The following is a 25,644-nucleotide window of genomic DNA, read 5'->3' as shown; positions in this document are numbered from 1 at the left end:
CAAACCAGGGGTCACTCAGCGAGCGATATACACCTGGGAGGGTGACAGAGCACTCCTCAATGCCACAGTGCAAGCCAGCCTTCGTCACTGGCTTGCACTGTGGCATTGAGGAGTGCTCTGTCACCCTCCCAGGTGTATATCGCTCGCTGAGTGACCCCTGGTTTGCCAATCCCGAACGATGCGCAGCTACCCAGGGCCGATGAGCCGCAAACACGGCGAAACACGTGTCCTCTGGTGCTGTCGCATCGTTCAATGAGTATATATATATATATATATATATATAGGTCAAAGAGGTCAATATCAGACGGCTACGAAGTTGAATAAAAATGACGTCGCCCTTTTTATTGTTCAATCTACCTTTAGCTCCGATGGAAGCAGGAAACAACCGGAGTCTTACCTCATTTACAAATTCCAATCAATCATTAACGAAGATCCCGGTGTACTTTCAACAGTAAGGAATCCGGTCGCCTAGATGGGATATACTTTCGTTTTTTTTAGTTTCTTTTTCCTCGTTTTTTTTTCTTTTCAGCTATGGCCTCAGTACAGCTCACCCTGAGCTGGCTCCCCAAGACAAATGACATCACTTCATGACTTTCAGTTTGGCACTGATGACGTCCGTCGCATGACGGACGAAACGTCTGAGTAAACTTTGTTATTTTGTTATGTTAAGTCGGACAAACTACCTCTAGTTCTCTACTTTTTTGTCGAGTTATAGCCGAGAGACGTATAGCATATGTTTGTACAAACATATACTTACAAACATGTGCTATACGTGCAGCCAAAGAGCTCCGGCTGTTTTTTTTTTTCCTAGTATACTTCACTGGCTTTGCATTGGGCTTTTAGTGGTGACTTTGCTCACACTGACAGGAGGAATCATGTGTTTCGTGACCTGCTGACGCCATTCGCTCAAACGTTGCCTGCCTGCGTGCTGCTGATGAGGCCCAAGAAGGCCGAAACAGCTGTCCAGTACTGGCATGGCGACTTTTGGCTTACAAACAATTTATTTAATGAGTAATTTAACACATAGATTATAATATGCCATGAAACGCTTAAAAGAAAGGTCGACGTTTCGACAGTGGCACTGTCTTCGTCAGGACAAAAGAAGTACAGTGCTGGACAAAAGTTTACGGGACGCGCGAGCGGCGTATTTTCTCTAGGCAGAGGCATCCCAGCGGCGAGCGGAAGCGGGCGAGTTCACTCGTTCAGAGGGATGGAAGAGCGCGCTTGTGGCGACCCATCGTGGTAGTGGTAACTTTGCTTTTGAAATACACATGGTAGTGATCGGATGAATGGAACGGCATCAACATTTATCACAAGGGACGTTTCCACAAAAAGGGCAGATGTTTTTCAAGAAAGCAACATGCTCCTATACGGACCTCGATTAGTCTTATTCTGTTTGTCGTACCTGGTCCCTCAAGTATGCACGATCCAAATCACACACGTGTATTTGGTTTCAGGAACTTGCTCAGACGACTTTTGCAGCCCCATCTCTATATATGTCTCAGTACTCTCAATACCAGTCGGTAGTGGTAACTCCGATGAAAATTGTGAAAAAGCAGCACCACTGCAGCAGAGGCACAATATAACAAAGATTCTGCTTCTCTTCTGCACTTGTAAAAATGCAACCCAGAGAAGTCGTAGGCGATAAAACCCAGTGCAAAGGACACCAAACGATGGTACACACACGAAGCGCTGTGTTTCAGTGCTTCTCGTGTCACCCCGCACTGGCGTTTTATCGCTTTTAATATGTACCACCAAACAGCACGGGTTTTATCGCTTTTTAAGTTGTACGTAATGCGAAAACCACAGCTCTGAATTATGTAAGCTCGCGGTTTATTTCCGGATTGCCGCTCAATACCGTAACAGGCACCCGGCACTTGCGGCAATCGCGTCAATTCAGTGGTGGGAAGGCGTCGCCCCCCCCCCCCAGTGTTTGGTCAGGGGGGCATCTGACCCCCCTTTCCCCACCTTCAGACGCCTATGCCCATAATCGTCTCCGTTCTGCGTCCTTTGGTGCGGGGAAAAGGGAAAGTTTCCTGCCATCCTCCAGGGTGGTGATGGTGGTGGTGGTGATAGGGCTTGCCGTTGTCGGCCTCACGTATGTGGGCAACGTCACGACTCACGCCCTGGGGGAATGTGCGTCCTGGGCCGACTTCTAAGGGAACTGTGCCGAAATATGTCTGAAAGCGTCTGAGGAAAACCCAGGAAAAACCCCAAACAGCACAGCCGGCACCGGGATTCGAACCCGGGTACCTCCCAGTCTCGACGTGACATGGCCAGCACGCTGACCACTGAGCCACGGGAGCTGGTGCCATCCTCCAAGCGTTTGCCGGGGTACCCAGTCTTGCAGCCCAATGCGACGCAATGCGTGTCCGTCTTCTTTTTCTTCTCCCTCAGAGCTCACCAGTCGTTTCTTTCACAAGTGCACATGTTGAAGGAAGGCGCTTGAAAAACGTAGGCAACCGAACGGAAGCACAGAAGTATCACACCGACCAGGCGCCCACGGTATTTCCCACTGCTGCTCGGGTTGTCCACAGCAGCGCCACACGCGGCCGCCCGCTTTTTTTTTTTTTTTTGGCTCAGCTGCCGTTGGGTAGTGGGCCGGTCCTCTTCCCACTATGTTACCCTTCTAGAACACTGTAATCGCGGGAAGGGAGTCTCTCCGCTATCGTAGAGATAACAAGGTGCTAAGACGAAATAAGACGACAACGGGCTGCAGTGGCCTAGCTCTTTTTATCTAATTTTTATTCAGCAAAAGCAGAAGTAAAGAGCGTGTACCCTTGAGAACAAACAAAAAGAGAAATGGGCATACGATACCCTTTTAATACTTTGTGGGCCCTCCTTTCGCAGCAATAACAGACGCCATGCGCACAGATTCGTATAGCCGAGGGAGAAGGTTCACGTCTTCCCGTACTAAGGACCAGACTGCTTCTATAAATTCCCAGAATGCACCTTTGCTCCTTATAAGCGTCCGTCTATTGCTCATTCTATTCTTCAGGATGTCCCAGACGTTTTCGATAATGTTTAAGTCCGGGCTCTGCGCAGGCCATGTCAGCTGCATTAGGCAGAGGTTGTCGAGAGGGCACTGCTCCCCTATGCTCTGGACTGGCCGTTCCCGGATGGGTGCTACCATTTCCAGCACGACGGCAGCTCTGTCCATCGAGGCAAGACTGTCCAACGCCCTCTCGACGACCTCGGCGTTAAACAGCGGACATGGCCTGCGCAGAGCACGGAGTTAAACGTTAGCGAAAACGTCTTGGGAATCCTGAAGGATAGAATAACGAAGACACGGACGCCTACGAGGAGCAAGATGCACTCTGGGAATTTATAGAAGCAGAGTGGCCCGTACTACGTGGAGACGTGGACCTTATCCGTCGGCTATATGAATCCATGCCTGTGCGCACGGCCTCCGCCACTGCTGCGAAAGGGGGGCCGACAAAGTATTAAAAGAGCATCGCATCCCTCTTTTCCTTTTTGTTTGAGCTTAAGGATACGTTCTCTTTTCTTATATTTTGTCGTATAAAAAGAGGTGAAGAAAAGAAATCAAGATTACTGCAGCTTGTTGTCGTCTGCCTTCATCTTGGCGGCCCGTTATCACTACGATAGCGGAGAGACTCCCTTCCCGCGATAGCAACTCGCGCTTGGTGCAGTAGAGCGAAAACAAAACCATTTCAAATGCGAAGTTACCACTACTACCACGGTGGGTCGCCACAAGCACCATCCCTCTGAACGAGTGAACTCGCCTTCTTCGGCTCGCCGCTAGGGTGTCTCTGCCCAGAGAAAATACGCCGGTTGCGCCTTCCGTAAACTTTTGTCCAGAACTCAACAGGGGTTGCACATTGCTTAAATAGGTCGGGTAACTGACGTCACAATCGGTGCAAGTATGCCACGTGGCAGTTGTCCGTGAGTCATATTCTGGAACATTCTGCAAGGTCAAGTCCGGGTGGTGATGTCATTTGTCTTGGGGAGCCAGCTCAGAGTGAGCTGTACTGAGGCCGTAGCTGACAAGAAAAACAAAGAGGAAAAATAAAAGAAAAAAGGAAAGTATATCTGATCGTCTAAATCAGATATACCTTATCTGATCCTTACTGTTGAAAGTGCACCGGGATCTTCGTTAATGACTGATTGAAATTTGCAAATGAGGTAAGACTCGCGTTGATCCCTGCCTCTATCGGAGCTAAAGGTAGAATGAAGAATAAAAAGGGCGACGTGATTTATTGAATGACCAGGCTGTTTGAAATGACGAGAAACAGGAAGATTTAGCTTTTTATTAACATCCGACCGGGGGTTGTTGAACCTGATCCGAAAATATGTTTTGGTTTGACATACGTATTGTGCTTGACACGCGTTGCACTGAATGACATAAATGACGTTGGATGAATTATAGTCAAAGTCACCATGGTGACTTCGAAAATATATGAAAATTAAATAATATATGAAATAATATATGAAAAATATATGAAAGTTACATTGGAATGAGGGTTGTCATCCCGGGCCATTTTTGCACTCCCGGGATTTCGGGGTTCTTTGTGGTCAATACAGGATCCCGCGACGGGATTTCTGTATTGTGACGAGTTCAGACGGTGCTTCCAAGTACAGTCCGGGGCGGGTCAGAATTATTTCACCCGCATCCGACCTGTACCCGCACGGTTAGATCCCCACCCGACACGCAACCCGCGTCCTGTTACCAATTGAGACCAGTCCCCCCCCACATAGCATTTTTTGTAAAAAAGATCACCCGACCCGGTACCCGCAACGCGATGAACGTTGAAGAGTAAACTGAGCGTACTCCCTGGTCTGCGCCCGATGATTAGATATGTCTGCGTGCATGGTTTCTTGCACGACTTCAGGGCACGTGGGGGGGGGGGGGGGATGGGCAAATGCTGCTGTGACTTCAGGCATGATGATACGAAACGCGACATGGACAAAAAGGGCCACACGAGAGCTGTTGCACCCTAACGGTGTGAGAGTTTGCACCGCACTTGTCAGAGACGTTTTACATCATATTTCGAGCGACTGCAGTACATATGCATAAGAAATTGCGCAGCTCGGTGTGCCTTCTCATAGTGTTTAGGTAAAACGTGTTCACCTCACCTGACCCGCTGCCCACTCCACCGTTAACACGCCCGCACGACACTGAAAACCTAGACTGGCTACCCGTAACAACGTGCGGGTCACCAGCGGGTGCCTGCAGGTCCCGCGAGCCGTGCAGGACTCTACTTCCAATGAGAGAACTGATGTTCTGAGGCTGGAACAACATAGAAGGGACAAATACATACAACGCCTCAAATTTGCCTAAGAAATTAACGATGAAAGTCACTGAAAAGGTTTGCTAGCTGTTGGACTCGAACCCGCATCTTCCGGATTGCCGGTCCAGGGCTCTACCAATTGAGCTAAGCTAACACGCCTTCTCAGCGACTGGGACAGAGTGGCTGGTTTGTCCCTTCAGATGACGCACCCTGGAAGTCGCTGAGAAGGTGTGTTAGCTTAGCTCAATTGGTAGAGCCCTGGACCGGCAATCCAGAAGATGTGGGTTCGAGTCTTACAGCTAGCCAACCTTTTCAGTGCCTTTCATCTTTCATCGTCTACTTCCAAGTCTGTCAACCTCAAGTGACTGTACCGGCGCGCTGTGCGCAGCTCAGGCGCTCTTTGTCAATTAAACATTTTCCTGAAGGAAGGCATTCAAAGATTCGCAGTGTAGTCACATCTGCAAAATAGTGAAGGCGAAATTCTTAGATGTTATTTTTTTTCCCGCTGTGAAAATGCCACTCCTTTTCTATTTATGCACATTTCACTGTTGCACGTGGAAAGAAGGCGAGTCCCGCTACACTTCAAGTAACAGGAAATATTACTTTATAACTTCTTCATACGGTGGAACATTTAACTTTAATGACGAACAGCAACAAAAAAGACGAATGGAAAGAAACAAAACACCAAGCAGTTTACAACACCGTCACTGCGTGCTTATCACATTCTACAGTGATTAACACACGACATGAGAAATTATAGAGCGTCGAGGGTGGTGTCCCGCTGTTCGGAACGAACTTTTGTGAAAATACAGGCTGCCAAACTGAAGTCTCGTTCAGCCTCTGCGCAAGAAGAAACGAGACTCAGCAAATATCCGTACCCACGTATAGGCAGCGGTCCTCTGCCACCTCCAGTCATAAAAAGTGTTGTTTCCCTACACAGGAGCCAGTCTGTGACTGATGGCCTACAAGTATTTTATTTTCCTGTCATATTTCCTCTCACGTAATCCCGGGATTTTCCTATAGGAATCGCGGGACTTCGAGACGCAAAAAGTCGCCGGGATCCGGGACTTCGGATATCCCGATTGCCAACCCTAATTGTGACTGATCATAAGCCTTGTATTCTACAAATACTGATCTTACTTTGCGAACCTTCTAGAAACTAATGCATCGTCCGACATCTTCTAAAAAAACAGGTCGACGTCGAGAATGGAAGGCAACGCCGGTTCGAATCCCCGTACCAGGTTCGTGTGAGGCTAGAGTGCGCCACGCATACAGAGGGTTAGAATAACAATGTCAAAAACAAGAAAGAATCACCAGAAAAAGCACGGCGAGGAAATTTGTTATCATGAGTTGAAGCTCTAAATACGCCATATCAACACAACATTTTCTCTTCCTTTTTTGCTTCTTGCAAAAAGAAGAAAATCAAAACAAGAGAGAAGAAACTAACGTTAACGTTGACGATGACGTCAATTTTCTAAAATTATTCGTGGTGCATCACCTGATACTGACTCACAGTGTAGTACTCAGGTACTTCGTATTGCATGGATCTCGAAAGAACGGAAACGACTCATCCCTCCTGAAAACATTTCACCTTCACTTTTGTGAATCGATAATAGGCTTGTGGTGAAACACAAGTCCGAATGGCTATTTTGGGAGTACGAATTTTGCAGGGAACCTCTTTAGAGATAGCTGTGCTGCTGCTGGACAACATTTAGATGGGGTGGTGTCGCCCCTTGGTGACTGATTTTTAAGAACCAGGCCAAAGGAGCATAGTGAGACCACGGGCATAAATACGAGTGTGTAACGTCAATGGTATCCGCAGGGCATGGTCAACTACAGTGTGAATTTAGCAATCGCTACACATTTAGATCGAGTCGCAAAAATGCGAGATCACACCCGTGGTGCTTCAAACTTTGCACACCGGTAGTCATTCGCTTGATGTTTTATTGTTTTTTTTTTCAAATGCTATGGCCTTTAGACTTAAAAAGCGATAAAAACCGGGCTGTTTGGTGCTACATTCTAAAGGCGATTAAACCCCAGTGCAGCGGACAAAGACAAACAAAACACAGACGAAGCACTGGTGCTCTTGTGACTCTCTTTGCACTCTTGTGGCTTTGCAGGAAAAAGTTAGAAAGGAAGTCAATTATTACCTCTTGCGTTTCCTATCGCGCGCCGATACTCTTCGGCGCGCGATACCGCTTCAGCCAATGTGAGGTTGACCCCCGTGTCGGGGACGTAGGGGAAGATGATGCCGATCATAGAGAACAGGTCACGGGCAAACACCAGATGAAAAGGAGTTAAGTTCGTAGTCGATTGTACAGCGGCGTTGTAGGCAAACGCCACGAATGGCAATAGGCAGTCCCAGTTGGTGTGGTCAGCCGAGACGTAGAACGACAGGAAATCGGCCAGCGTGTGGTGGAAGCGCTCATTGAGGCTGTTTGTCTGCGGAAGGTAGCCCGAGGATGGCGCGTGTATCACTGAACAGGCAGAGATGATGTCTTGGGTAGCTTCACGAGAAATGGGCGGCCGCGGTCGTTCACCAGGTAACGAGGGACGCCATGACAGAGTGAAATATTGTTGGTGGAGAAATCAGCTATTTCCTCAGAGTGGGAAGCGGGGCCATCTCGACGTAACGAGTTAAATGGTCTATGGCCACGATGACCCAACGGCTGCGGTACAGGGCCGAATAGAGAAATGCCGACTGGCTGAAAGGGAGCTTCCGGAGCAGCAAGGGGTGCAGCAGACCCGTATGTGGGGGAGGGGAAGGGATCCGTTGCTGACAGGGTCGGCACGCGGTGACGTACTTCAAGACCGATCAGTATAACCGCGGCCACAAATATTTATGCCGAACCCATTCACGTGTCTTGAAGAATCCAAGATGTCCTGACGTTGGATCGTCGTGCAGGGCATGAACAACGTGGAACCGGTAGGGGTCAGGCACAGTGAGGAGGAAACGTTGACCCGTAGAGGAATAATTACGCTTCTACAGGAGGCCAGCGAATAAGGCGCACTGCCGGACTTTGTGTTGGAATTTCTTGTTAGTGAAAGGCTCTGTGCCATACAGCTGACGTACAGACGTCGAGTAATACGGATCCCGGATTTGAGCTACGCGGAGCGAAGCCGGGTCGACGGAACTCAGGGGACGTATCGTAAGTAGGGAGGCGCTGCACGAGGGAGTAGGATCTGGAGGTAGTAGGCACCGAGAAAGTGCATCAGTATTAGTATGTTTCCTCCCACATTTGTATTTGACGACGAAGTCGTATTTTTGCAAGCGGAGAGCCCAACCACCTAGACGGCCACAGGGGTCTTTCAGGATCCAGAGCCAGCAGAACGCATGGTTATCCGTGATGATTGTGAAGGGTCTGCCATAGAGGTATGAGTCGCCGAGGGACAACGCTCTGCGAGAACTGTACTGATACTATATCCACTAGCGTTAGTATGAATCTCGGCAACCAACTGGGGATCGAAGTGCGAAAGGACGGCCGCCGAAGGCAAAGCAATCTTCATGCTGTCGAAAGCCGTTTCACACTGAGGAGTCCAGACAAAGGGAGTGTCACCGCGTAGAAACTTGGTAAGTGGTGCATCAAGGTCGCAGAACTTTCGAATGAAACGGCGAAAGTAAGAACAAAGCCCCAAGAAGCTTCGCAGTTCTTTGATGTTTTTTGGAACTAGGAAGTCCAAAACCGCGCGGTCTTTGTCTGGGTCTGCAGATATGCCTTGCCGTGAAACTTGGTGGCCAAGGACTTTTATGCTCCGGAAGCAAAATAACATTTTTTTTTCTTTTCGATTCATCTGGAGACCGGCGGTTGCAACGTAGTCGTGCACTGAAGAAATGCGTGAGATGCGGTCTTGGAGGGTAGAAGCACATATGGTAATATTGTCACTGTAACACAGGCATATGTGCCAGCGTAGTCCACGCAAAACAGTGTCTATGATTCGTTCAAACTAGGCGGGAGCGTTGCAAAAGCCGAAGGGCATCACAAAAAACTCATAGAGGCCGTCCGGCTTGGCAAACGCGGTTTCCTTAATATCGTCTTCAGACATGCGGATTTGCCAATACCCGGACCGCAGGTCGAGTGAAGAGTAGTAGATTGCCTCGTGAAAGCAGTTCATGGTGTCATCGATGCGGGCATAGGGTACACGCCCCGCCTTGTTATCTTGTCTTCGGTAGTCAACGCAAAAGCTTACACTGACATCTTTCTACGGACCAAAACAACAGGAGACGCCCAGGGACTGTTGAAGGGTCGGATCACGACCTACTCTATACTAGAGACCTGGACAGCTGGCGATCCCCTATGGGAGAGACGGGTCACGGGTTAGTTACGTTAGTGACCGCTGCAAGCGCCACATAGCATTATTGGGGAGAGGGAATCACCCTTGCCACCGCCTTTATTCTGCTACGCAGGGATACACAGGCTGTTGCTAAGCACGCGCTATTATCTCTCTTATACTGCTTCGTCGTTGTCAACACAGCCTACCATACATCGCCGCGGTTTCGACAAGTCACGTGGTAACGAATAGTGCGAGCTAGCGCCAAATCCCATAGCCAAGCGGCGATTGCCAGAACTACTACCCCGGTGCTGGGAGCGTTGCGGCTGTCCAGGTCTCTAGTATAGTAGTAGGTCATGGGTCGGATAATCTTTCGAGGCCGAATGTTCTGTACCTCTTTGTCAATGACATCCCGTTCAGTTGTCAGAACACGGAACGGTCGTTGTCTCAGTAGGTGGGCTCGTTCCAGTGTCTGTGCGGTGCTTCACGTGCGTGGCTGATTCAAGAGGAGAGTCGCCCAAATAAAAAAAAAAGGAAGCGTAACGGAAGAGAATGTTCAGTAGCTTCATTCCATGCTCCTGAGGCAAGGAAACAACGGTCATTGCTTCAAGTGTGGCGATATCAGCTGCTGAGATGGGCTCGTTCTCGAAGATGCCTGTATCTACCTCCACACTAGCAAGAGCAACGCGGACGGCGTCACCGCTTCACAAGCCACCAAAACGAAGCCAGCACGTAGCAAGGCGGTTTCCTTTGTCAGCGAGAGAGGTATACAGCCGTCTTCCACACGACAAAGGCTATAAGACGCAACCCCAAATTTCTTGGCAAGACAGGGACTTTCGTGCGTGATGATGACTTCAGCGAGCCATGACGATGGGATCAACAGTACGTGAATGATGCAAGTTGTCCGCCTGGGTAGGACAACGTCTTCACGAAGAGAAACTTGATGACCCGGAGGGGGCAAGTCGTCAACATCATACGTTGAGAAAGGTGTCAATGAAATGTTTTGCTGCGCGCAAATTATGACGGCTGAGATCGCACTCAAAAAGTCCCAGCCAATAATCATGTCACCACGGCAGGAAGCAAAGACCAAAAAATCGACGGGGTAGCAATCGCCTTCGAGCTGTACGTGAGCTGTACAACGAGCGATGGGCAAAATTGGATCCCCAGTAGCACATGTCATTAACGGTCCAGAAAAGGGGGCCATCACTTTGCGCAGGCGCCGAGCCATGTCCAACGTGATCACGGATGAAGCAGGACCAGTGTCTATCTGAGCCTGTACAGATATCCCACCGAGAACAACATCCACGACATTGTGGGGAGAACACGGAGGAGTTTGTGACTCTTGGAACAGTGGAGTCCGCCCTCATCCCCGGACCGCAACGAGCGGTTTTCCGGCGCTGATGGCGTCCCCTGACGAAGTGCGGAACGCGCAGGGGACCGGCCAAGGAAGGTGAGACTTGACGGTGTCGCTGAGGGGGCGGATAACATGGCGGGTCGCGGGAAAAGTTCGCTCTGGAGCCGACGTAGTCAGTGCGGTCCAACAGCATGTCATCCGCTTTTGCACGTGCACGAGAGTCGTAAGCAAAGAATATACCTCGAGTTTTGATGCCCCGCTGGCGTCTCCGACAAAATCGGTAGTATGACCGCCTATGTGTATGTGTATGCGTGTTTCAGGGCGCCGCCATTGCGGCCGGTAACAGACAGGTGGTAGTGACGGTATGGAAGTAAAGAGATAAGTATAGGCTCTATATGCTGCGGTGAGACCGGCTGCGACGGAGTCCAGCCGGATGACGAGCGCAGTTCATGAGCATAGGACGGACGAAGTGTCGTAGCGCGTCCGGCCTCAGAGCAGCCGCCACGTCGTCTCGTATCAAAGGCTGCAGGCAGTAAGACTCAGGTTGCGCAAGTGGTGGACAGGCTTCAAGGTGAGTTGCTCGCTGCACTACGTAAGACAACTCCTCGCGAATCAGTTGACGAAGAAGCATCCGGAGTGCTCCCACGTCCGGAAGGCTCGAGGTACCAGACACGGAAGGTTGGGCAGCGCGAAATGACGCGCTACGCAGGCCGCGCGAGCTCCGTTCCTCTTGAAGCGATCTGCACGCCTCGATCACGCAGGCGGCCGTGGAAGATTCCTTCAGAACAATGTACTGGAAGGCCTTTTCAGCGATGCTTTTGGTTATATGGTTGATGATCTCGAGCTTATGCATGGCAAGATCCGCCCGAGTACAAACAGCCAGGACGTTCTCGATATACGTATGCTGTGTAACATTCATCGTGTTGTTGGTAACGTACCGAGAGGCCCGGAGCAGCGTCCATCTTCCTAGCCGCCGCGGTGCCAAACAATTCGCGAACACTACTGTAAAAGATAGTCCAGGTCTCGAACTTCGATTCATGATTTTCTAACCAAATGCTCGCGAGGTCGGTGAGGTAGAGTACGATGTTATTCAGTTTAGCAGGATCGTCCCATCGGTTGCGTGAGCTCACGCGGCCGTAGGACGCGAGCCACTTTTCAATATATTGGTTTCCAGTCCCCAAGAAAACCTGAGGATCACGCTGGCTCCGGCATCCTGAGTACGAGCCTCCGAGAACGGAGGTGCGTCATGAAGAAATGCGAGAACGGGAGACGGAGATATGGACGAAGGAGCAGCTAGTAGAAACTCAGGACTCGAAATGCGTAGCGAACTTCTACCAAACTGTTAACAAAGGATTCTGACGGGAAGAAACCATATTTATTCGGCATCGTACAGCACAGCCAAAGAATCCGCACACCAAGCAAATCAAAGAGTTCAGCCTGATGATGACGATTACGAGCTACCTTGAGAAGACCGGCTGGTTTCCCCCTCACAAGACATATGTGTATTTCTGTAAAATGCAAGTCCCTCACGCAAGACGCACAAGTGGAGCGGAATGATGAATACGATTGAAATGATGGATACGAGCAATTGATGAATACGGAACATCATCAGCGGTAGTCTGAGGATTAACGTCAGTAAATGGTGATGTTGCAAGGATACTAATCTCCCAGAGACAATGTAACATTGCGGAACTCGTTGCGTCGTAAACAATTGTGGTAAATCGTGTTTGTGTTTGTTTACGTGTCTTGCCCATCGCTCAGGCTTGCCTATCATGGAACCTTCCAGTCTATTGCAATTTTCCGCCTGTAACTTAAAATTCTCAGCTCTGCCTGTGAGTTTTACTTCCGCGCTCTTCTTGGTGTTCCTAGAGTCGCTATTTATATATTTTCTTGTATTGGGCGCGTAATTACGTCGTCTTCTATTTCACGAGCAAAATACACATGTGTAAATGTACGTCATATAGATCATACTCACATCTATCAGTTGTCTGTTCACAACAGTACTTGGGTGCGAGGATGTGGGTTCGTCGTCCACGTCGATCTCCTGAAATAAAAATGCGATTCTTACTTGACGGTGTCTGTACCGCGACATTTGTGAAGGGCATTGTACCAGATAGCCCTCAGCACAAAACGAGGCTAATCCTAAGCCATTGTCCTTCTATCCTCTTCGTCGTACACCTTGGTCGAAAGGGAGGGAGTTGCCTCAGGACAGAAGCAGACAGAAGCAGACAGTCAGGACAGAATTTCGAACAGAGACTGAGTTCGAAATATCGGCGGCTTCTGTCCTGAGGCAACTCCCTTCCTACATCTCTACCGGTTCGCTGGATTTCTACCCATCTACCTTGGTTGAAAGTTTGCTGTAGGGCCCACCTCTCGCGCGAGGTGGCACGCATTTTGATTGCGGTGTGGTGCTCGCAGACGTTGCTGCGGGTGGCTCAGATCGACATACGTATAGGTGATTCCATGCCGAACTCACTAGTCATTGCGCCCAACCTTCCCAGATGTCTTTGAAAAAACCTGTGGCTCATTGTTCCCATGCGCTTTTACGCAAATTTCAACAAAATCTCTTCTGAGTGAAGGCAAAGCATAATGCTTTCGTTCCAATACGCTGTGAAGGCTGATCCCCACGTTTTATGAAGTATTTATGCCCCGAGAAAACTATAAACTTCCTGTATATTTTTTCAGGACTTTCGATTTTTTTCCATATTTATTTAATTAATTTGTGTAGGGAGCACAGAACGTGTTAAAATATTTTGAGGCGCACAGACTTGGCGCGCAGAAAAAAATCATGACTTTCGGAAATATTCCTTTTTACCAGATGTTCAGTCACCAATCGCACACGGAAGTGGTTTTGATAAAAAAAAAGACCGATTGTGTTTGATAGTATGCCCCTTCAACATTTATTTCACAGAGATTATTTGAAGCATCATATTTGTGTTTTTGCCGGGAAAAAATAAAAAAACGTAAGAAACGCTTCACCACTCCTGCAGTCATCAGACATTGCCCCGCAAAGCTGCCTCACTCAAGACGCATCGCCGCCGCGCTGGCAAACGCACACGGGAGCCGTCCAAACCAATTTGCCGTGCTTGCAAAGACATGTTATATGTAGAACTTGTCAAGAATACTTTCGAAGCTTCACGTTAGAACGGCCGGGCCGTCTGCTATGGCGCAGTACATGCGGACATGGAGCACTGGAGAGAGAGGGATGTACTTTGACGACGACGGCGTGTCTGCAGTCTGCACCTATTACGGGAGGTCGGGTGGAGAGTCGTCACAATATTTACGGGTATTTTGCTGTGAGGAAAGTACTTTCGTCAGGCTGATGAGTCCAACGCTTGATTTTAGTACGATATTTTGGCTACATCAAGCACATATTAAAATAGAGCCGTATTTAAAAAACAGTTTATAAAAAAACATCTGCTCGGAGGTCGTCAAGTGTGGCATTGCGCCCCAGTGACAGGGCAGGCTACCATACTGGCAGGGGCAGCTTGTCTCAACTGCATTTTCTCGTGATCGTTATTGTGGAGGGGTACCGAATGGAATACCACTGGAAGTGCGTATACAAAACAAAGAAACAGAGCAGTGAAGAACCTATTATCTTAAGCTTTACATTTTATATTTTCACGTCTGTCCTATCTGTGTAGGATACGTACCAGCTAGCCTTTACTGGCTGGTTGACCGCCATGTTAAATGTAAAAAGTAGCTCTACGTTATTACACCATCTCTAACATGTTGTTAAAAAGCTACTGAAACACCATCTTGCCCATATAGATTGCGCTGTCAGTCGCTGCACCAGTTGAGGGACGTGGCTATTTCCACACCTCATATGGAACAACTGACCCCTATGATAACCGCAGTGACTTTAGCTCAGCGTTGGACTTAACTGTGCAACGCGTTTCGCTGAAAAGCCGTGGGAAGATTTCCCAGCGTTGAATACGCACTACGAACCCGTGCATTCTTCAGAGCTTTAGAATACGTCGTGTTACATTTGAAAATTGCAAGAACGGGCTATTTTACGTTGCTGTGTGCACCTTGCCATGCTTTCCAAGACAATAAAAGTTTATTCAGCTAGTGTTTACTTGTGTCGCTTTAAAATAGCTACGTAGCTTTACGTAGCTGGTGTGACAGCTGACCCTTATGAGAGTTCTTCACGGTCGTCCGTACGGCTTGGGACAAAAGTTTACGGAACACGGCACGGAGAGGTGCCGTGCTAGATATCGGGAAGAGGTCGAATAAGAAACGGATGACCGGCTGTGCTATCAATCTCTCAGTATGTGTGTCCACTCTTGATTGCTGCTAGGGTATCACCCCAAGGGAAAAAAACGACACCCCAGTGTTCCGTAAACTTTTGTCCCAAGCTGTACATCTTGCTCACTTTAATTGGAGGCGACAGCGTCCTCCCGATCTGGTTTCCTATATTCAATGACGTCAATTCGACATTGCATGATGAACTACTTGCAATGGGAACGAGACAGAGAGAAGGACCTCTCCTGAAGGTTATCTCACTGCCTCGCCCTTCTTTCTTACAGTGTCCAGAAATGTTAACGCTAAACTAGCTACACTAGAGACAATATAATAATACTGTGAGAGCAAGCACCATCAGGGTGGCCATTGATGGGCTGGAGAGCTCGCGTACAATTATTGAGGCTACACGCGACTCGGAAGGCTGAGTTCAGGGCCGTGTTAACCCGCTGGGTCCCGCAGCACTCGTGTACTCCTGCAGCTCCTGCGCATGCCTCAATGATGCGAGTTCTTCCAGTTTCCGGGGCACCGGCCTTCCCTCGGCCTTCCTTATTTTCCTTTCGACATCTTCCCTCCGTTTCTGACCCATATTCACCATAGCCGAAGAAGCCGGAAATTTTCGAAAATGTTTTACTTATATCGACTACAGTCGTGCCTCGTTAATATGGACAACTGAAATTATGGACGATTTTTCTGAGGATCAAACTTTTTCGATGCATTTTCGTCACAGTAATGTGGAAACTCGCTTTTCGGACAATGGACAGTCCAGTAGGATACAAGTACAAATCATATGTAATGCATGCATTTTCGTCTCATTATGTACGGTAAGTAAGCTGTTCAAACAACATTTCGCCATTTATCGGTTATTAGATAAGCTCTCTCCTGAAACCTTCCAGAGGCAGGGCAACCGAGTAGCTCAGTTCGCTTTCTTGACCATGTTTGAATTTCTTTTTTTTTTTTTGATTCCGTCATTTTCGTTCTTCCCTGACGAATTATTCACAACGCCGATGTCATCCAATTTCCACAACTTCCGCAGTGAGTTGACCATGTCGTCGTTAGAGGTGCACTCGGCTCTGAGTACGCAGGTCACAGCATTCAAGGTTTGCACATTCAGTACCAGATGTTGAGGTGGGACTTTGAAATGTCTATCCCATTTTGTTTTAACTGCGATAAGGCATTCGTTATGACTGCAACGCAAATTTTTTTCCCTTACTATTTCTACAGCTAATCTGCCTCCTGAAGCTGATTAATTCCTTGCATGTCCTGAACGTTGGGGAACAATACGTCATCGGCGCCGTCCAGTTTTGATATTCTGCCCGATGTCAATGTCAGTGGGCGCCCAGAGTACATTCCTGCATATATTAGGAGCAACATCTGCTTCAAAGGGCTATTCTGACGGTGAAACCTGGCTTTGTATGTGGCATTTCACTACGTCACATCGCTTGGGATTCAAACTCGACATGCATCCAAAAGTGTTGAGAGTGAGGACTACGTTGTCGCTCTCTTGAAGACTTCACTGTTCGGTCAAGTGTTTCCTTATGAAAGTCTCTTGGCTACCTTCGTCGATTATTTCACGAACGTAGATGTACTTGCATTTGGCTGCTACCCAGCACCTAAAAGCAAGTAGGGGTACCTGAGAGCTGTTCCTGTTTAGTCCGTCCGGGACCAACACGCTTGTGGCCTTGCTTGTTTCCGTGCTGACCATGCGCTTGCTCTCGGGCCTCCACGATGGGTCACGCACTGCCGATGCGTGCCAACCTCTACAACGGGAACACTGTAATTTTCCTCTTGGGCCCTTGGCGTTGTGGCCTTTTTGTGCACAACGACAACATGGCTTACCACCGACTACCTTCTTTTTTCTGTCATCCAATACCGTAATTTCACGCGTATAAGCCGCACCGCAGATAAGCCGCAGGACGGGTTCTTAGGAACATTTTGAAAATTTTCTGACCGCACTCGCAGATAAGCCGCTGGCAATACGCGACGACTGATTTGCGTGGAGGCCATAAACCCTGTGGTCCATACACCGGGGTCAGCATATTGTGCAACAAAGGAGGTCAGGTCTATAGAGTTCTAGCAGTTTCGGATTGTGCCCTTCTTGGGCGTTTTTCATGGATTGATGGGTCAGTGGGCTTCCATAAGACGTGAATCACTGTCATCACTTTCGTTAAAGCTGCTTGGGGGAATGCACCAGGAAGATCAATCTACTCGAATGTTGACCCGCCCCTGTTACACACTGCTCGTGCACCGGCAGGTCAGTACTGTTCCAGAAACACTGTCAGCTCTTTCGTTAAAACTGGCGTATGGGGAAAATACCAGGAAAAAAATAGTAATCAGATAAGCCGCGGAGCGCCCGTGGGAAAAAAATCACGCATAAGCCGCGGCTAATACGCGTGAAATTAGTAGTAATAGGTGGGGTCCATTTGACTATATCCGCCACCAGGGCAGCGCCACCGTCGCGTCTGCGCCGACTTTTTTCGTGTATTTTCCCCGTGCGGCGCCAGTGCGGAGGCTTGTCCGCGCGCTTATAACATGCAGAGACATGCAAAGAAGGGTCATACACAAAAAAGTACGAGTGAAAATATATTTATTAATGCCAATTGTAATGCCAATCAGGTTGCGATATATTTATTAAAGCCAATTGTGCTGGGAATTGTGCCAATTGTGATGCCAATCAGGTGAAGGAGAAAAACCCAGCCGAAAAACCTTCACGACCTGTAACAGAAGAAACACAATACACATAATAAAGAATACATACATTTATTGCTCTCTAAATATTTCCATTAGTGTATTAACAATTACATTTTTTTAAAACTCTTTTGTTTCCGCCCCTGAAAGAAAACATAAAATTAACATCGTCACATTTGCTTACCACACGATAACTCACGTTGGACACAGCACTGACCTGAAAAGTAGATTTAGTTATTATGCGAAACCACACTTATATTTCAATAATACATACAATGCTGTGGTGGCAGACCCCAGTAATCTGTAAGTGAATCTAAATTAATATCAATTTATACATTTCATTAATACATGCACTGTGGCGACGGACCCCAGTAATCTGTAAGTGAACATCATTTATTATTGTAATTATGCTATAACTTTTACTTACATTCAGGTGCTGGTCTTAGTACTGGCGTGTATGCTGAAAAGATATTATCAATTAATAACACACACACACACACACACACACAACAACAACAACAACAACAACAACAATATACGCGACACAATAATACATACATATCGGCGGCGGCGACTCTGGAGCTGAAACAAGAAGTCAAATTTAAACATCTTTTTCATATTCTTTATAATTCCTTACCATTTGGAAAAAATGTTGGACTAGAGCTAAATACTGAAAAAAAGACAACAGCCATGAGAAAAAAGAACTACACTGTAAATAAAAAAACTTACTGCTCTAATCCGATACTGGCGTGTATGCTGAAAAGATATTATCAATTAATAACACACACACACACACACAACAACAACAACAACAACAACAACAACAACAACAATATACGCGACACAATAATACATACATATCGGCGGCGGCGACTCTGGAGCTGAAACAAGAAATCAAATTTAACCACCTTTTTCATATTCTTTATAATTCATTACCATTTTCAAAGTATATCGGACTCGATCTGAGTTCTGAAAAAAGACAATATCCATGAGAAAAAAAGAACTATGTTGCGGATCAAAAAACTTACCGTTTTCGTTGGACATTTTTTGGAATATGTGTCAGTCAAGTGAGGAAGAAACTTTTAAACGCGCGCATCCTCATTATCATACAACCTCCTCTCCACTCTTTCCCATTTATTACCGCTCGAGCGAGCCCACCTCCTCATTCTCCCATTCGTTCCCCAGACCAGGAGCTCTCTCCCAAAATAATTATGTGGAAGCTCTTTCGTCGCTGTTTCGGAAAGAAATGTGAAGAGGAGGAAGTTGAGTCTACCGAAGACAGGAAATGGCGTCTGAAACAAGAAATCCATGAAGCAAAAGCTGAAGCTATCAGACGCGTTTTGTCTCACGAACGTCTCCTCAGGATCAAACGAGAGTCTGCAAAAAGTCAATTTGATCAAATCGACAGTGGATGGTAATAAATCTAGTTATCAATACACCTTATTATCAGTTTCACTTCTACCTCTGCGACACAATGTCCGACGTAAGACCGTTTTCTTTCATCCATCCTGCACGAATTATTATATGTGGACCTTCCATGTCAGGAAAAACTTACTTAGTTCGTAACATCCTTAGAAATCTATCAGTATTCGGTGTAGTCCCAGAACAAATATTTTATGTTAGTAAATATGACGCTAGCTGGCAAAATGAATTCACTAAAATTACATTTAGTAAAGAATTACCAACGACATGGGATGAGAACATACCAACACTGATTATAGTTGACGATCTCATGACTGAAAAGAATGTTATGCAAGATATGGTTCACCTCTATACAAGAGCGTCCCATCACAAGAATGCATCAATTATTTTTCTTTGCCAATACTTATTCCATAACGATGTAAACTACCGCACTCTATCACACAACAGCACATATATAATATTATTCAATAATTTAAGATCTCGTACGCAACTCGAACTTCTAGGACGACAAATCTTCGGGAAATCACGGTTGCCATACTTTCTGAATGCATTCGAACAAGCAACAGAGAAACCATTTGGTTATCTAGTGATTGACCTACACCCACTTACCCAGTCTGATAAAAGATTGCGAACAGGTATAACCAAGCTCGAGCCACAATTTGTTTTCATACCAAAATGAAAAGTCTACGTCACCATTTAACTTTCCTTAAAGTGCTTGCAACCTGCACTCCAAAAGAGCGGGAAAACATATTGAAGGAGGCTCCTCCGCACAGCATTGAAGCTCTTTCCGAAGTTTGCAAGAATATATTGAATGGTAATGTTAAACTTTCACCGAAACTATACAAAGATTTAAAGAAATATAAAGCTACAATTCGATACATCGCATATAAAACATTGCACAAATCACCGAAGAAGCTACAAAAGTTTTTATATCGACAACGAGGAGGTTTGGTCCCATTACTCCCACTATTACTGACAGGCTTGACTAGTATATTAGGTGGTGTAGCAGGGCGGGCTATAGCTAAGGTAGCTGGTGTTTGAAAATGGCAACAAAAATCGAGGTATTAAATCCAGTGGACACTATTTTGAAATCTAATGAAAGTGAAGATGTAAAGGTAAAGCGTATGCTAACAGCTATGTACTACACTATAAAAAATCAATTGAAACCGACAATAGAATCAGATCCGCCAATAATAAAACCATTACAAATGGAGGAAAGTATTAGCAGAAAGTTCGATTATGACGCTCTACCAGATAATATAAATATTAAAAAAGTTAGGCGCATAGTGTCAGCGATACCGAGGAGTTTGTCATGGAATGAAAAAGGAGAAATCATTCATAACAACAAAACCATTCAGGGCTCTAGTATAATGGAATTGGTCTTGTACCTATCCGGTCATAAACGAGTGAGGCCCGCTTGGTTTCTAAAGGTGTCAAAACTTCTACCATCACACAAGATCAGACAGAAAAGAAAATCAAAGAAGAAAATATTGTGGGAGACCTACAAGTCGCCGCAAAGAACAAAGTTGATTTCATCTTCGGATGAAGAATATTTCTCAGAAGAATGAGCTACAGATCACCTGACGGCGGGCTCGGAGGGGTCAAACGTTATCAAAAGGCACGGAAAATCACAAGGAAAGAAGCACTACAAGAATTACAACGCGATGACGTCTATACTCTCCACAAAGATGCAAGACGAAGATTTAAGAGAAGGAAAGTCATCTCACTCCACCTGAATGACCTACATCAAGCAGACCTCATTTCATTCATCCAATACAAGAAATACAATAAAGGATTCTCATACATACTGCTTGTGATAGACTGTTTGTCGAGGCAAGTCATGGCCACACCTCTCAAGACCAAGCGAGGTGAAGATGTGAAGAAAGGATTTATGAAGATATATCGACAGAGAGGGAAAACCCCCAGGCTAATCCAAGTAGATCAGGGGTCTGAGTTCTTCAACAAACATGTGCAGGCTTGGTGTAGGCGACATGCTATAACCCTCTATCATTCTTTTTCAATTACTAAATCTTGTCTAGCTGAACGCGCCATTAGAACTATTAAAGGCCGCCTATTCCGCTATTTCCGCAGTAAAGGACATCACAAGTACCTTAAAATTCTTCCAAAGATTATAGAAGATTATAACAATTCTTACCATAGAACTATTAAAATGGCACCGAATGAAGTGAATGAAAGCAACGAAGTTGAACTCTTCAATAGACTAAACAGTAAAAAAGATGATGACATCACAATACCATTCGAAATTGGCCAGCAAGTTCGTGTTCTATTGAATCGATCAATATTTGACAAGGGGTACACAGGACACTGGTCTCACGTTATCTATACAATTTCGAGGTATAAGAAAACAGATCCACCTGTCTTTTACATTGCAGGCCCAGATGGTGTAGAAGAAGAGGGCACATATTATGCAAACGAATTGCAACGCGTTATTAAAGAGCCTGATGACCCATATCCAATTGCAAAAATTATATCCAGTAAGAAAATTGATGGAGTCACTCATTATAAAGTGAAGTGGGCTGGTTATGACGATTCATTTAATTCGTGGGTTCCAGTGCACGATGTTGCCAGGCTCTGAGTTTTATATGTACCTCCTGTCCAATGATTGTACCGAATTATATCCAACAAATACACTGGACAACTTTACAATTGCTTTGAATGCACCCCTACAACTGAGTGGAAAGTATGAAGTTGGATTACAAGAACTATCGATCTGTAATCTATTCTACAATATACCGCGGAGTGATGATGGCGTCATGCAGGTTGATTACAAAGAATTTGCAGAGGTTCGCAAGACTATTATCGTTAAAAAAACTATCGAAATGGCCCTTCTAGAGCTTTTCAAAGACTTGAACAGTTCTATCAATTATATTGAAGGGAGATATGTATTCCGTTTACCACATTCTGTTCGGTCAATTAAATTTATAGATGACAACTTGCAAGAGACTATTGGAGTGTCAACCATTCAAGGCAATACTGTGGTAGGTTCTAAGGTGCCTCGTCAGGACACATTCCTTCGAGAGGAATACGCTTCACAGCTATGCATACTAGAAGAAATTTCTATTCTTACTTCAAATGGCTTGATCGCATTCATTCCAGGTTGTTCTATCAAGACAACATTAAATCGCTTTTTTAAAACACACAAAATTGAAGCAAATGTAACATTCCGGGAGAATAGTTATAGATTGACACAGCCATTACACAGTCTCTTTGCTATTCCAGAACAGCTCAAGAATCTCCTCAGATTAAATAATTTTAATACAAAAGATGATACAGCCTACTACTATGGAGATCCATTTGAACGCACTTATGACCTGATTATAGAGAAAGAAGTACTTGTTACAAAAAGAATAACTATTCCACCAGATCATTATGAAACTCCGAAATTACTGCTACATACAATCAACAATCAATTAGAAGGCAAAGCTCTACTCACATATAGTAACGAGAGAAAGCTCTGCACTATCAACCCAATTCACGGTGTTACTATTCATCTATCAGAATACCTCTCTAATATGCTAGGTTTTGCACCAATTACAACTTTTGCGAACAGTACAATTGGAAACACACACCTCAGACTTACACCATTATTCCATCATTTTATAGTTTATTGTGATATTATCGAATCATCGCACTTGGGTGCAAAGAAGTTTCCCATATTAAAATTAGTTCCATACTCTGCAAAGGAAGACAGTAGCATTCATTATGCTTTCCAAAACATACAATATTTTAAGCTATTGCATAATGAAATAAATTTCATTTCAATTAAGTTGTGTGACGACTCTGGTCGACCTCTCCACTTCAAAGGACCGGGCAAAACAGCTCTAGCTCTACATTTTAGACATGTATCTTAAAGAAATCCCGGAAATCCACTACGGTCACGGACTGGACATTATGCCGTACTCAGGTCCGATGTTCCAGAGGGGCAGTGGATTCTTTAAATCATTGCGCAAGTTTGCATTACCACTCCTGCGACGAGCACATCCATACGTTACTAAGACTGCAATGAATGCAGCAAAAAACCTGGCACGAAAACTATCAGATGGTCAACATCTGAAAGAAGCCATTAGAAACAGTGCATCCGAGCTTAAGTCGCAAGTGTTAAAAGATTTTGCTGGCGGCGGTGGCAGACGTAGGAAAAGAAGAAGAAAAGACGTCTTTGACAAGCAACCCAATTGGAGTGAGGAATAAATATTTTCGTCAACGCTGGCGTCCGTTTGTCTGACTGGATAGTAAAAATGTGGGAAATAAGGCAAGATTGTGGTGGAGATAAGTGCGACTGTCCACTAAAAAAAGGTATTAGAACCGGCGCATCGACATGGGAGGTCGCGACGATAACGGATTGTGGTGGGGGTAAGTAAAAAAAAAAAAGCCGTTAGAACCGGCGCATCGATACGGAGTTGTCCAATTTGAAAGAAAACCGTTAGAAGTGGTGCGTATCGGCGGTCTCGACACGGGATCGCATTTCGTACTCGTTACCATAGGTTGTGGGAAGATGCGATAAAAAGCTGCTTAGGAAGAGTCGCGAAACGACGCCGGAGGTCTCGACACGGGATCGGATTTTGTACTCGTTACCATACGTCATGGGAAGATGCTTAGAAAGAGCTGCGAAACGATTCATTTCTTCTTAGAAGCGACACACTGTCTTCCAACTTGAAAGAAGTGGAGGGGTGGGAAAAAGGGGCTACAGGTAAACAATCCTAAAAAATAAAACATGGGAGAGGGTGACAATTGTATTCAGTCGCAAACATGTCACTGGTCAACGTAGTCCACGCCCAGTCCGAATTGGTTTTGAAGGGGGAGTGTGAGCTTTTTCAAATCCCACCCACTCAAATTTCTATAGAATCATGCGAGAATCAATTATTCTACCCTGTATCAACAATTACAGGCGGTGAATCTACGATTGAATGGAATATAAGCAACTTATCCGATCTCTATCTCGATGTTTCTAGTATGTACATTAAACTAACTATGCAGATATTGAGAAGCGATGGGAGTGATCCGTATACAAGAACGGCGGATGGTGTAGTCAACGATGTTGTATTCCCCGTGAATAACTTGGGAGCTGCAATGTTTAAGTATATTAATGTGTATATCAATCAGCGATTGGTATCATCAAATTGTTTGAATTCCTACCGATGTATGCTTGATACTTTGCTCCACACCAACACGCATCTTCAGAAAACGGTAGATGATTGCGGAATGTATATTTATGATTCAGGTGAACATGCCGCAAACGATCCAAATTCGAATGTTGCTAAAGCACTCATTTCTAGAACAAGTGGTGGCAAACTATTTGAAGTTGTCATGCGTGTTAATACGGATTTGACAGATCAAATTAAGCTATTATTACCGGGATTGGATGTTAGGGTGTCTGCTGTGCACGCCAGCGACATGCATCGCTTATTGACTGGTCCAGGAGAAACTCATCAACATCAAATCAAGATACACAATGCAGTACTGTCATTACGTAAAGTCAAAGTCAGTAACTCAACTTTCCTCTCTCACCAGTCTATACTGAAGAAACATCCAGCGTGTTATACTATGCGAGGTTTAGAAAGCAAAATTAAGACAATAACTGCTGGCTCAGTGGATGGTATTTTCGACAATCTATACACCGATCGCATTCCAGATCGGATCTCAATGGTTATGACACGGACCGACGCCTGAGTCCTTTCAATTTTGAACATTTCAACGTGAGTTCAGTAACACTAACAATTGACGGACATCGAAAACAACTCTCATACGACTGGGACAATGACCTATGCAGAGGAAGCTATTATGATTTCCTATCTCAACTGAATGATAGAAGCGTCGAGCTGCGTTATCAGAATTATAAAACTAATTCATTCATATTGCATTGGAACCTCAGTGCAGACGAGTCCGTTGGCGGCTACTTTAATCCGATACGTAAGGGAAATTGTAGAATTGAACTTAAATTTGCAAAACCATTGCCTCACGCTGTGTCGATTATACTTATAAGTGAGAGCCCCAAGATATTGACAGTCAATGCTGACCTTGCAGTTCACTTGGATTAAATCATGGACGTTCTAGATCTTGAATTATTGTTTTCAATGAACCCTCAAACTGTGAGAATGTATCGAGGAACCTACGCTGTCGACAGAGTTTCGCCACTTCAAGAAGAAGGTTTCATTGTCATTAATACGCATCCACACGACGGCCCGGGAGAACATTGGTTGTTGTACATGATGGATCGAAATGATAGATTCATCTATGTGGACAGCTTTGGTCTACCACCAATTGAAGAGGAACTGCTAGATCTACCTGTTGACGAATATTGTGACAAGTGTATACAGAGTCTCTACAGCTCCCACTGTGGCCTATTTGTTTCCGTATTTGCTTCCCGTCTTTGTAAGAATTATTCACTCAAAAGCATTATGT

At 45.7% G+C, this 25,644-nt stretch overlaps 1 protein-coding gene and 1 long non-coding RNA gene across 6 annotated transcripts in view; both read right to left on the bottom strand.

The window, feature by feature from the left end:
* Positions 1 to 25,644, bottom strand: part of LOC135378927 (caspase-7-like) — a 307,214-nt gene that overhangs the window by 80,267 nt on the left and 201,303 nt on the right. For 3 of the 4 annotated variants that reach the window (XM_064612101.1, XM_064612099.1, XM_064612103.1), the window contains exon 9: positions 12,848 to 12,916. The exons of the other annotated variant lie outside the window; for it this stretch is intronic. In XM_064612101.1, coding sequence (XP_064468171.1) covers positions 12,848 to 12,916 — 69 coding nt within the window. The remainder of the gene's footprint in view (positions 1 to 12,847; positions 12,917 to 25,644) is intronic. 4 annotated transcript variants of the gene reach the window in all.
* LOC135378926 (uncharacterized) lies at positions 17,700 to 24,142 on the bottom strand. 2 transcript variants are annotated; one of them, XR_010418639.1, is made up of 9 exons: positions 18,739 to 24,142; positions 18,660 to 18,683; positions 18,532 to 18,558; positions 18,440 to 18,472; positions 18,361 to 18,384; positions 18,230 to 18,262; positions 18,077 to 18,103; positions 17,987 to 18,019; positions 17,700 to 17,829 (listed from the first exon to the last, which is right to left on the bottom strand). It is a non-coding gene; the product is annotated as an uncharacterized LOC135378926 (long non-coding RNA). The 2 variants fall into 2 exon arrangements; XR_010418638.1 differs by having other exon boundaries at positions 17,700 to 17,945; positions 18,002 to 18,019.

Source organism: Ornithodoros turicata, chromosome 1 (assembly GCF_037126465.1).
Source record: "Ornithodoros turicata isolate Travis chromosome 1, ASM3712646v1, whole genome shotgun sequence".
NCBI lineage: Eukaryota > Metazoa > Arthropoda > Arachnida > Ixodida > Argasidae > Ornithodoros > Ornithodoros turicata.
Note: the sequence above shows the minus strand (reverse complement) of the source record. Positions and strands in the feature narration are given on the sequence as shown.